The sequence below is a fragment of the Astatotilapia calliptera genome, chromosome 16, assembly GCF_900246225.1.
Source record: "Astatotilapia calliptera chromosome 16, fAstCal1.2, whole genome shotgun sequence".
Classification (NCBI taxonomy): Eukaryota; Metazoa; Chordata; class Actinopteri; order Cichliformes; family Cichlidae; genus Astatotilapia; species Astatotilapia calliptera.
The window spans coordinates 11774913-11787434 of record NC_039317.1 but is presented as its reverse complement, the minus strand read 5'-3'; the positions used below and the strand labels follow the sequence as shown (position 1 = coordinate 11787434).

At 40.8% G+C, this 12522-nt stretch overlaps 1 protein-coding gene across 4 annotated transcripts in view; it reads left to right on the top strand.

The window, feature by feature from the left end:
* The window catches only part of itprid2 (ITPR interacting domain containing 2), a 54072-nt gene that overhangs the window by 31007 nt on the left and 10543 nt on the right, over positions 1-12522 (top strand). For 3 of the 4 annotated variants that reach the window (XM_026144928.1, XM_026144926.1, XM_026144927.1), the window contains exons 11-14: positions 6503-6610; positions 8169-8535; positions 9931-10114; positions 12153-12198. In XM_026144928.1, the coding sequence (XP_026000713.1) occupies positions 6503-6610; positions 8169-8535; positions 9931-10114; positions 12153-12198 (705 nt within the window). The remainder of the gene's footprint in view (positions 1-6502; positions 6611-8168; positions 8536-9930; positions 10115-12152; positions 12199-12522) is intronic. The other variant, XM_026144929.1, reaches the window with a different exon arrangement.

Here is a 12522-nt window from a genome sequence, read left to right as displayed (position 1 = left end):
GAGTACCATTTCCACGAAAGAGGGTATGCTTGCTCTGCGACACTGTTTAGTTGATCCGAATCAAAGGAGCATCTGCATAAATGCCATACACCGCTGTTTCCAAGCAGGATATTTAAAAAAGTTATAAAGGCGTGATTGATTGTTATTCAACTCGCTCTTGTTTTAATGTTGTTGCTGATTGTTGTGAGCTTTTATGTGTGCAAAGAAATAATTGCACCTTAACTTGTCCCGGGAATATCACAGGAAAGAAAACCTCTTTGTATTTATTAATGATAAAAATCCTTTGACCTTGTCTCTTGACTTGTGTTGTTTGGAAAGGCGCAGTCCTATTTCTCATATTTAATTTCGGCCCCGCTGGCTTCCATTGAATTTCATATGACAAACAACTTCAAGTGGCTTCTTCCTGTTTCGCTGAAATCTCCAGCTGTCTTGACTGAGCAGCTGTGCCTCTTCAGCCACAAGCACGGTCTACATTGCTCTAATGCTTTTTATATTGAGTCCATTGCTACAAACTCTAGCAATGCTCTCACACACTATCCAAAGGTCTGCAGTGGCTCTCTTATCAATGTTTGTTTATTACACACATCAGAGCCCAGCGAACCTTGGCTGGACACTTGCACTGCCTTCATTGTGGAAATGGAGAGCACAAATGTACTGACAGCAGTCTCTCAAGTTCAGTATGATTTCAGTTTAATCGTCACAATCAGACGTGTTGAACGCTTCAGATGAATGCGAAGAAGTGAACATGACATCACCCTGACTGAGAGTCAACAGAAGACCTGTTGACTCTCTACAAATCATGCAACTCTTCCAGGCTTACGCTCTCAGGTGTTAAGAGTTCACAAAGAAGTCACAGCTTTTGACTGTTATTACTGACTGATATTATTCTGCAGATCAAACCGATGTAATGAGAAACGTTGACAATTTTAGTAACATACAAAAACAACATACAAATGGAAAGAAAAGCTTGTATTTGCCTTGAACTGGTGCAAAAAAAACGATAGAAATTAGAAAGTGATGTGCATTCTCAATTTAAATGTTGCCACAAAACAAATGAAAAAAGTCATACATTACTTGGAAAGACCTGAATTAACATCCCACAATTAGCTGCATTAACTGTCAGTGGATCAGCAACATGATTATTAGAGATTAGAATGTGAAGAAATCATTATAGAGTATTTGAGAGCAGCTGAAGCTTATTATTTATCAGACCATGAAATCCTGCATAGGCAAACAGTTTAATGATATTTTTTCGACATAATCCAGCCATGCGGTTCTGTTCCCTCATGCGGCACTGCTAGCTGTACTTGTGTGTGTGTGTGTGTGTGAAAGTCTTTTTCAAATCATGGATGGTGGGTTTTTAAAATAAAGAAAAGATGGACTATTGAGCCTGTTATCAGCCCTTTGTTCAAAAGTCAGCATCCATGACGGTACACTTAGAGCTGTAGTTTATTGGATGAATATAGAAAGTCTATAGTTTTTAGCGGATTTTAGACCAGTGAAGGGTTTAACACAAATTTTGCTTGAACTGTTTGGAAATTGCGAGCGTTTTTATACATGGTCCCCCATTTCTAGAGACTCCGAAGTGATTGGACAAACAGAATTTCAAATTTCATAATTATTTTAAATATTTGGATGAAAATATTCTGCGATGTTATGCTTTAGCTCATTCATTCATTTTGGAAATGAAGTTTTCCAGCATTGAATCTGAATTTGAGGAGAGAATAGCTGCTCTATGGGCGATAAATACTAGTGATCTGGTTCCACTCACAGCCATACACGTCCATGCTATAACATTTCCTCCACCGTGTTTGGCAGATGTATTTTATGAGGTTTGTCTCGGATCATCAGCTGTTTTTCTCCTGAGATCTTTCAGGTCTTTTTAGTGTTGCTGAGCTGATCAGTTCCTTTATTTCACGATTGTTGTTTTGGCCACTCCTAAATTTTTTTGCTGTCTCTGATAGGTTGGTTTTTCAGCTTAACGATAACCTGCCTTCACTTGCACTGACAGCTCTTTGGGCCCCATTTGAAATTAGATTGAAAACCTTTGAATCAAATTCAAATATTATGTCTGCTTCATTCTGACATTAAATAAGAAGGGGACAGGCCTCACATGGCCCTCAAACTGTATCAATTACTTTTAAGCCTGTGAAAATGGGGGAAATGTTATGATATGTGCTACATATCTGGCGGTGTTTTTCAAGTATTTCCTTGCTTAATTTTGTAAGATGATACAAACTACATTCTGAAGGTCACAACGGATGAACTGAAAACATTTGGAGCATTGCGAAGTGGAAAAATGCAACAAAGAACGCCCTGAACTGTTGAAACCTCATATCAAGCAAAAGGAGGTCATGCAACACAATGGTAAACGTCCCTCTGCCCTCAACGTTTTTTGAAACATCTTTGCATTAAATTTAAAGGAAGTGTATTGTATTGTCTCAACATTTGATATTTTGCCTTGCTGATGTACTCACTGTATACAACATGTCAACTTTTGTGGACCAGGGTTGTAAATGACAGGCACAGATGAAACTTCAGAGGAGCGTTTCCCTTTTTTTTTTTTTTTACCTCCACATACCTGGACACTTGCACATGGTAACAGTAAAAGACAGTCCAGGTCTCCAAAGCTAAAAGATTAAGTAGATGTTTATTTCAAAGCTAAATGTATGAAAGTTACAGATGGGTGTCTAAGATGAACTGCTCCTTTAACAGTTTCTGGCCCGTCTCAGGTTCCTGGAGGCTTTCTTCTTTTCCAGAACATTCTCATACTCGTCCACTGGTTCCCTAGATCCCAGACATACATGCGTGTGTTGTTGTTTGTTATGTAAGCTCCGTTCTCACCATCAGAAAGAAATCTCCAGGGATGGATACAGAAAAAGAGTGTGTGCCGTTTTCACTTAATCCTCACTTCCTGTATTAGGATCCTCAGAATGAGCATTAACGCAGAGTCAGCAGTGAGCAGGAAACTCACTCGCACAGTATTACTATCATCACACACAGCTGTATGTGTAATAGGATGTTCTATACTCATGAGTTGTGAGTGACAGCCTGATCTGCAGCTTATTTTAACCTCCTCGGACCCTGTATCCACATATGTGGACATCACAATTTGGGTTATTTAGACTAAAATACTCAATTTTGCTCTACATGGGCCTGATATCCACTTACGAGGACATTATACTGCTACTGTTCTATCAAAATTTTAAACAAATCCTCATATGTGGCTCTTATTTTTCTTAAAAACAAAAATAAGGTTAAAAAAAATATCAAAGAGAAATTAAAAATGCATGTCGTGAAAGAGTTCGGGTCTTAGGAGGTTAAAGGTGCATTAATTGGTTTTGGGTTTTTTGGGCCACTTTGGGGTAAAAACAAATTTTAGGAAAGGCCAACGTCCACATCTGCATCATTGCATAGGGTCTTTTTGCTTAGTTAGTTTATGCTAACCTTGACTGACTCAAGCTAAACGTCTTCCAGTAGCCTTGTATACTTTGTGGTTGACTACAGAGTACAGAAACTGTAGCAACTAGCCTGCTATGTATGGTTTTGCCTGAAATATTGGCTGGATGTTTGGAGTAAAATTATCATTGTTATCCACTCGTCCAGAACATGCACTGATTCAAACCAGATTAAATAAACTGTAGGTGTGAAAGCACACTGAAACAGAACCCAGGAGCTAAAGCAAGCTAAAACATCAGAGATGCTGAGTAAACTCTAAGCTACAACTTGGCTTTTGCTTTTAACTTTTTATGTGAGAGCACCATCAAATGTACACATCCAGTTATGATGTGTTTACTTTTACCTCTGATGCAGTATAAATAAATGTTGTTGTTGTTTTGGCTTTGCAAGTCAGAGGTGAGGGAAATATAAGTTAGCAGATCTGTGTTTCAGGTTGTTACATAAAAGCGAGAAACAACATGTTCACATAAAGACAGGAGACAGAAGTCGGTGTTTTTATAACAGACTGATGAGTATTTAGACAGTGAGAGACAGGCAGGGGGAGCAGGGAAGACAGGAAAGTATGCAAGTCATCATCCTGTTAGAAATAAGACTGACAGCTCGACTTACACAACCCCAAGAGGAGGGAGGAGGAGGAAGGAGTGGCGGAGCTGACGTCCGTGTTCAGCTTTTGATGTTTTTCATTTCTCAGAATAGTTCTTCAATTCAAAACATTCATTTTGTTTAAAACCAGATTTTTAACAATAGCAATTTCTCTGAAGAATGAAGTCCTGCTGTGGAATCACTCCACCATTCACTCCTTTATTTCTGCTCATCTAATAAACACTTGTATAGTGAGCTCTATTTTAGAGCAAAGGCCAAACTCATGACTGTCAACTTTCATCTGTAACAGGCTGAAATTACATTTATGGAGCTTTACTGAGAATCTGATGAAAACATGTCCGTTTCATTTTTAGAGCCTAGAGCACACATTTAGCTTGTAACAATACAAAAGCAGGGGAAACTGAAAAAAAATCCATAGTTTCTGGCAGTTGCTGTTCGTGTCTCTGGTCTCCTGCAGTGTCACAGCTCTGGTGTCTGGTTTTCTGAAACTGTGAATCTCCTGAGATGATTTTTTTTATTTTATTTTACTCAGCACTATGCAGGATACAGAAATCTATACTTTAAGATCTTTTTCACTTAAAAAAGCAAATTGGTCATTGCTTTGTAGTTGGTTGATGCTTTACGCCCTTAAAAAAAAAAGTGGTTTGTTCTGTTGAACAGGGTCAGCATAAATTCATGGCTACAGTCTGTCCTGTGCCAGCAGTCCAGGCTGGAAGCCTTGCACATGTCCTTTTCTTTCTTTGTTTTCCTGCTGTTCTCTCTCTCTGGAGCGGTGTGTTATGACTAGGGATGGGTATCGTTTAGGTTTTATCCGATACCAGCGTTTATTACTGGGTCCCTCTTCTTCAGAGGAGAAGACTGCTCGTCTCCTCCTCCCTTTCGTCCTCCTTTTGCTCCTCCCTCTACTTCTCAGACGCAATTATAAAAAGTTAGAAAAAAGCCAAATCACTAACACTTTGGAGTAACACAAATATTGGTCAAACAACTACTAAAATAACTATTAAACTATTAAAAACTATTAAAAAAACAAACAAAAAACCACCTGTCAGGAGTAGGGATGGGTATCGTTTAGGTTTTATCCGATATCGGTGCCAAATCGGTATTTTTGAAACAGTGCCGGTGCTTAAACCGGTGCTTAAAGAATGGAGAACACAAACTTTGTCCAAGAACCTCTCATGTTCAGCTGTTTTTTTTTGTAAAAAGATAACAATGTTAGCCTTTTCTGCAGCTATAGAGCATATACGGCATCACTCTTGGCTGGAAGCAGTGCTTAAACAATGGAAAAAACACAAACTTTGTCCAAAAACCTCTCATGTTTAACTGTTTTCCACTTTTTCTTTGGTCACTTTAGCCTTTTTGGCCAGGGTGAAGGGAGTATCTGCCATCAAACAAGAAGACAGCTGCATGTAACTACGACGGTGTTTGCTAGTTCACCTTACATGCATTAATGTAATAACGTGGTTAGCCTACTCAGCGTAAATTACACACGAACAACATTAAGCTACTCACGCAGAGAAGAACGGCTGCTGCTGCCATCATCATCCTCATCATTTCTGCTACACTGGCAGGGCTAGGGGCCAGGACTCTACTCTTCGTGTTTTTGGGGGATGTTGCTAACTCCGGGTCCGATAACAGGCACCACACCCGCAGTAGATGTGCTCGGTGTGAGGTCTTGCAGCAAGCTATCAAATACGGCGCATTTCTCGGCTTTTAAAAAAAACGTTATGCGTCGCCAGGTGTTTCATCAGATTCGAGGTGTTACCTCCTTTGACAGTATCACAGTATCAGCTTAAAGCACTTGTTGCAGGCTGCCGAGTTTGCATATTTTGCTGTGAAGTACAGCCAGACTTTTGACCGCTTTGCCTTGGTCATTTTTAACCTGTAGCTCTGCTCTAAAAGAACGTACGTACCTGGCCCCGCCTACTATCCTCGGAAACGTAAAATGATTGGCTAGAATGTCAAAGGAGCTTGCAAAGAAAAGCGTCTGGACTTCTTTAAGTTGCTTGAAGACGTTTCACCTCTCATCCGAGAAGCTTCTTCAGTTCTAAGGTCAAATGGTGGAGAGTCCCAGATATAAACCTAGTGGGAGTGACCCCCCACAGAGGGACAGAGGGGAGGGGTTACTCCCACTAGGTTTTATATCTAGGACTCCCCACCATTTGACCTTAGAACTGAAGAAGCTTCTCGGATGAGAGGTGAAACGTCTTCAAGCAACTTAAAGAAGTCCAGACGCTTTTCTTTGCAAGCTCCTTTGACTACGATGACCTGGATGACTGAGAACCTTCACAGACAGATTGGCTAGAATCTAAAGTGTATCACAGCTCAGGAAAAAAAAGCACCGAAATGTGCGCTGCTTTTCGGTCTGGTTACTACCGTTTATGTCAGAACGATACCGGTACCCATCCCTAGTTATGACCGTCTTGTCTGCCTTCTTTCTCAGGTCGTTTCCGTCAGATCGAGGTCTTGACAACAGTAGCGAACGAGTTCTTCCAGCTCTACAGTCAAGTTTCTGGGCAGCCGGTCCAGCGGATCAGCACTACGGATCAAGGTAATGACGACAACAACAACAGAAAGTCCATTGAAGGACTGTTTTAGTCTGGACCGGCTGAGCAGCGCAGAGAGTCGTGCACAAACACTAATCTGACTTTTACTGCTGTGGAGGATGTTTACAATAAAATGTACTTAATATAGTACAGTGGGCTTATTTAACTGAAGTCATCAGACTAGAAAAACACTGATAAAAATCACTAGCTGAATAGTTGGGTAGCCCTATACTTGATACTGAAAGCAAAGTCCATATGGTTTTTAGTCATATCTGGTCAACTTGATGCTTTAACAAGGATCACTTTACATAATAGACGATGAACAGACATTTTTAAATAAGACATGATCAGCACCCTTGCCTCCTGACTAGGGATGGGTACCGGTATCCGGTTCTGACATAAACGGTAGTAACCAGACCGAAAAGCACCGCACATTTCGGTGCTTTATTTCGGTGCTTTTTTTTCCTGAGCTGTGATACACTTTGGATTCTAGCCAATCATTTTACGTTTCCGAGGATAGTAGGCGGGGCCAGGTACGTACGTTCTTTTAGAGCAGAGCTACAGGTTAAAAATGACCAAGGCAAAGCGGTCAAAAGTATGGCTGTACTTCACAGCAAAATATGCAAACTCGGCAGCCTGCAACAAGTGCTTTAAGCTGATACTGTGATACTGTCAAAGGAGGTAACACCTCAAATCTGATGAAACACCTGGCGACGCATAACGTTTTTTTTAAAAGCTGAGAAATGCGCCGTATTTGATAGCTTGCTGCAAGACCTCACACCGAGCACATCTACTGCGGGTGGGTTGCCCGTTATCGGACCCGGAGTTAGCAACATCCCCCAAAAACACGAAGAGTAGAGTCCTGGCCCCTAGCCCTGCCAGTGTAGCAGAAATGATGAGGATGATGATGGCAGCAGCAGCCGTTCTTCTCTGCGTGAGTAGCTTCATGTTGTTCGTGTGTAATTTACGCTGAGTAGGCTAACCACGTTATTACATTAATGCATGTAAGGTGAACTAGCAAACACCGTCGTAGTTACATGCAGCTGTCTTCTTGTTTGATGGCAGATACTCCCTTCACCCTGGCCAAAAAGGCTAAAATGACCAAAGAAAAAGTGGAAAACAGTTAAACATGAGAGGTTTAGGACAAAGTTTGTGTTTTTTCCATTGTTTAAGCACTGCTTCCAGCCAAGAGTGATGCCGTATATGCTCTATAGCTGCAGAAAAGGCTAACATTGTTATCTTTTTACAAAAAAAAAACAGCTGAACATGAGAGGTTTTTGGACAAAGTTTGTGTTTTCCATTCTTTAAGCACCGTTTAAGCACCGGCACTGTTTCAAAAATACCGGTTTGGCACCGATATCGGATAAAACCTAAACGATACCCATCCCTACTCCTGACAGGTGTTTTTTTTTTTTTTTTTTTTTTTTTTTTTTTGGTTTGTTTTTTTTAATAGTTTTTAATAGTTTAATAGTTATTTTAGTAGTTGTTTGACCAATATTTGTGTTACTCCAAAGTGTTAGTGATTTGGCTTTTTTCTAACTTTTTATAATTGTGTCTGAGAAGTAGAGGGAGGAGCAAAAGGAGGACGAAAGGGAGGAGGAGACGAGCAGTCTTCTCCTCTGAAGAAGAGGGACCCAGTAATAAACGCTGCCAAAATCCTCACGAGAAGCATTAGCAGACGCAACTTGTTCTCGTCCAACTCAGAGTCGACGGAAGCCCAAACGCCTAACCAGCAAATGCTAACCAACGGACATGAAGCTCCTGCTGACGCACCAGCGTCAGCAGAACAGGACGGATCCAGTACCAACTCTCACCACCAGGCAGAGGTGGTTAGCCCAAAACACATGCGCAAGAAAGACAACTGTCCCCTCGCGACAGTTACAGAGGAAACCAGTGGGGATGGAGAGACAGGTTCCCTAACAGACAACAGGTATCATTACTTAATGCATATAAACCAGTTTGAAGTTGTGGATGACACATATAGATCGATATTGAAGCCAGTGGTTCTCAAACTTTGTCAGACCTCAGTAATATCGGTCTGTCCAGTTAGGAATCATATTACATTGTGAATCCATTTCACCTGCTTTAGTACAAAGAACAGTGACAGCAGGTGTGATGGAGAGGCAACAAATGAGACAAAAGGGAAATACTTAGCAAGTGGTGCCCACAGACCATTTCTAGTTTTGCTTTTTGCTACCGTTAATCCTGTAGCAAATAAGATATTAGATGGTGTCCTGGGGATCTCTTTCCAGATCTGGATCAGAGCATTAGTGAGCTCCTAGACGGTCTGTCTCTGGTTTCAGATGCACCATAACATCTCAGATGTTCTCAATTGGATTCAGGTCTGAGGAATGTGACGGCTAGTCAGTGCCATCAGTTACTGTCATTCAGGAATTGCAGACATGAGGCTGGGCATTGTCCTGTACAAGGAGTAACCCAGGTGTCACTGAATCATCTCAGGTAATAGATGTGAGGATTGCATCCCCGCACATAACTGCAGTCAGAGTACTCCTAGCTAGCATGTAAAGATCTGTACCACTCTCCAAGAATAGGCTTCCAAAGACCATCATTAACCATCATAATCGCGCTGGATGATGATGCAGGCATCATTTCACATCTGGTATTTCTGGTATTCATGATTCAGTATTGACTCGTGGCCTTATCCCTTGCCCACAGAGACTCCTGCAGATTATCAGAATTAGCCTGTGCTTATTTTTTACTTCTGAGAATCAGATTAAAAAAAAAAAAAAAGAGCTAGTATTTTTTCTAAAATGCCACAATTTCTCAGTGCAAACATTAGCTATCTTCTACAGTGAATAAAATATGAGTTTGAGATTTGTGAGTCAACGTATTCTACTTTTATTTACATACAGAGTATGAACCCTTTTTGTAATTGGGTTTATAAATAGAAGTGACTAGAATGACTAACAAGAAAGTTTCCATTTAAAACTATTCCTCTGAATGACTTAAAATGTCATCCTCTGAATTACACAGAAGAAAAATATTTGTAAAGTACCTCAAATTTGGGATGTAATTTTTGTCATATTAGCATCCTGGTGCTACTCATAGCATCAGTGTTTTAATTCAAAACACGTAAGCTGCTGTTAATCTCTCTCATGTATTTATTAATAACCGATATCAGACTCTTCATGAAGTATGAAACTTCACTGCCAGCTTGAATCCATGCATCCAAAGCTGCAGTACTCATACATAAGCTCCCACTGTCCCAGTTTGCTCAGACGTCAAGCTAAGGTTATATAAATAACTGAATAACAAAATATTCTACCAGTTACTTCTCAGTTGACTAACTTCTACTTCCCATCAGACCTGAACAGCACACCACCGACCCAGACCTTCAGTCAACCAACCAGGGAACAGGGGAAGGCACTCAGGTGGTTAAAGAGGTGGAGAAAAGAAACTCCACCCCAGAGAAAGCTCCTCACACCCTGGCTCCGCCACGGCCGGCACATCTTCGCACAGAAAACGCAGACTCTTTTGAAATAGAGGAGGTACGGGTTTCTCTGGGGGCTTCATACTCCTTGGTCAAATTAGTGGGTGACCTCTTTCCATGGGCATGTTACAATGTTGTCACCAACTACTATTTAGCTGTTCCTGTGTTTGTGATGGTGTCCCAGGTAGAGCAGGGCGATATGGCCAAAAATATTTATCACGATATATATTTGAAAATTTGCGATAACGATATAACCGACGATATAATTGATGCGAGACAAAATACAACTCCACAACATTACTAGCGCAAAAAGACAACCTTCCATTTATTTTCACTTAAACAAGAAGCTGGTTTTTATGTACATTAAAGCTTTATAAAAATGTAACAGTGCAAATGCAAATTCCTTGCTGAAAGTTTAACCAAAAGGCATTTCCAGTAGAAATGGGCTGACATATCCTGAGCATAACCATGTATAATATCCACTGAAGTTAAAAAGAGGTGCTTTGCAACATTAAACTGCAGTGTGCAGTACGCATTTTTCGGACCATAAGGTGCACGGGATTATAAGGCACATTAAGCGAAACAAAGCAGTCAGATAAATCAAACTTTATTAAACTCATTCTTCTTGCTTCCTCCACTTCTGTACCATTGATTCATTAATGTTGAATTCTCTGGTAGCTGCTCTATTCCCATGTTGTTGCAGTATATTAATGACTAACCTCGTATTGTGGATGGATTATCTCAGTTGTTCTCCTGACTGAAGTTTGGTCCGTTTACAGCATCCTGCCATGCGATTGCATTTGTCTCTAACCATGAAGAACCTTCACGTTAACTTTTATAAGTGGAAAAGTGTTAGTGTTCGTCCTCCAGCTTCACTGTTTATGTTATGCTAACATAGCTGTGTCGCTAGCGATCACGTAGCACATCATTATATACCAGCTAGCCAAACTTCAGTAACCCTACAAACGTCACTGCTGTTTAGTTTCCTGTCTTCATTTATGTTGGAAGTGATAGCAGAGCTGTACGTTTGATTTTTTTCAGAAATCTCTCAGTCAGAACATGCAATATCATGCTTAGGTAACTAGCGAAACTAGCGAGCTAACTTCCGCTAGCTTCCTGCTAACTTCTAACTCCGTTAAATGTAATAACTTTTGTTTTCATGGATGCCTGGAAGTTAAACTTTATAGTTACACCTGGTAAAGCAGCAATGCTGATCGTTTTATTAAAGATGAAAGAATTTAGACAGTTTTTAACTCTAAGTGATGCTGCAGTGTTGTTTGACCTGAAGCATACGGAGTTTAGGACCCAGATTACTCCCAGATTTAAGAGCATCTTAGAACGGCCGCTTGCATGTTCTGCAAAAAAATGTGCTTTGTTGTGTATCTGACGGACAAACACCAAACCAGTTCCACATCACGGAAGTTGCACCATTTTTACAAACCAATTCTGGTTCATCTGTTTCACTCAACAATCGGCCATGTGCGTATGAAAACAAAGGCACTGCGCATGCGCGTTTTACTCCCATTCTATCGCGATATTTCATTTTCCTATCGTTGCCTAACATTATACCGGTATTACCGTGAACGGTATAATATGGCCCAGCCCTAGTCCCAGGTTACCAAAGCCATTTCACATTTACATGTATGCTGTCGGTTCTCACAGACTGGTTCCCTTGTAGGCTGTTAGCCAGTGGGCATGGCTTGGAACGATACTCTAGGATTCAAATTCATGCAAATAAAGACAAAAATCCTCTACTTACTGTAATACGCTGGCAGAAGTGAAATTTTATGCATATTTAGGCTATACTTTAGACCTCAGAACCAGCTGTTCACAACAGCTTACGTCATCGGGGGGGGGGGGGGGTAAAAAAACAAAAAAACTCTTGAAGACAGAAAAGGGACACATGGGTGTCAGGTAGATGAGAACCCGTGTCCACTGGTCTTTGCAGCTTTAGAAAAACGAGCTTGTTGACACACGTTGCCTGAATCTGCTCAGTGAAGCGGAGTAGTTGGTAAAAAGCCTGAGCTTTTATTTAGGGGAAGGACTCTGTTCAGTTCTTTCTTTCTCCTAAAACTCAGCCTGTTTTTGTCCTGTAGATTAACGAAGACGAGGCTAACCCACACAGGACGTCTAGATCGGGAGGTGAGCGCTGACTTGAGTTTCTGAGTGACCTTATCGTTTCACTTGCATTTTTCCTTTAAGCAAGCAGATGGTCATGTTTGTATTCAGTGCTTTGCAGTAAAATGCAAATGTGTACTGTGTCTGTGAGGGCTGACTGACTGAATGCATTTCATTCCTTGTGGAACACTCACCAAGATACGTTTGAATAATACAAAAATTTCATTGTTTAGATCAGGGGTCTCGAACTCCAGGCCTCGAAGGCCTGCAGGTTTTAGATGTGTCCTTGATCCAACACGGCTGATTTAAATGGCTAAATTACCTCCTCAACATGTCTTGAAGTTCTCC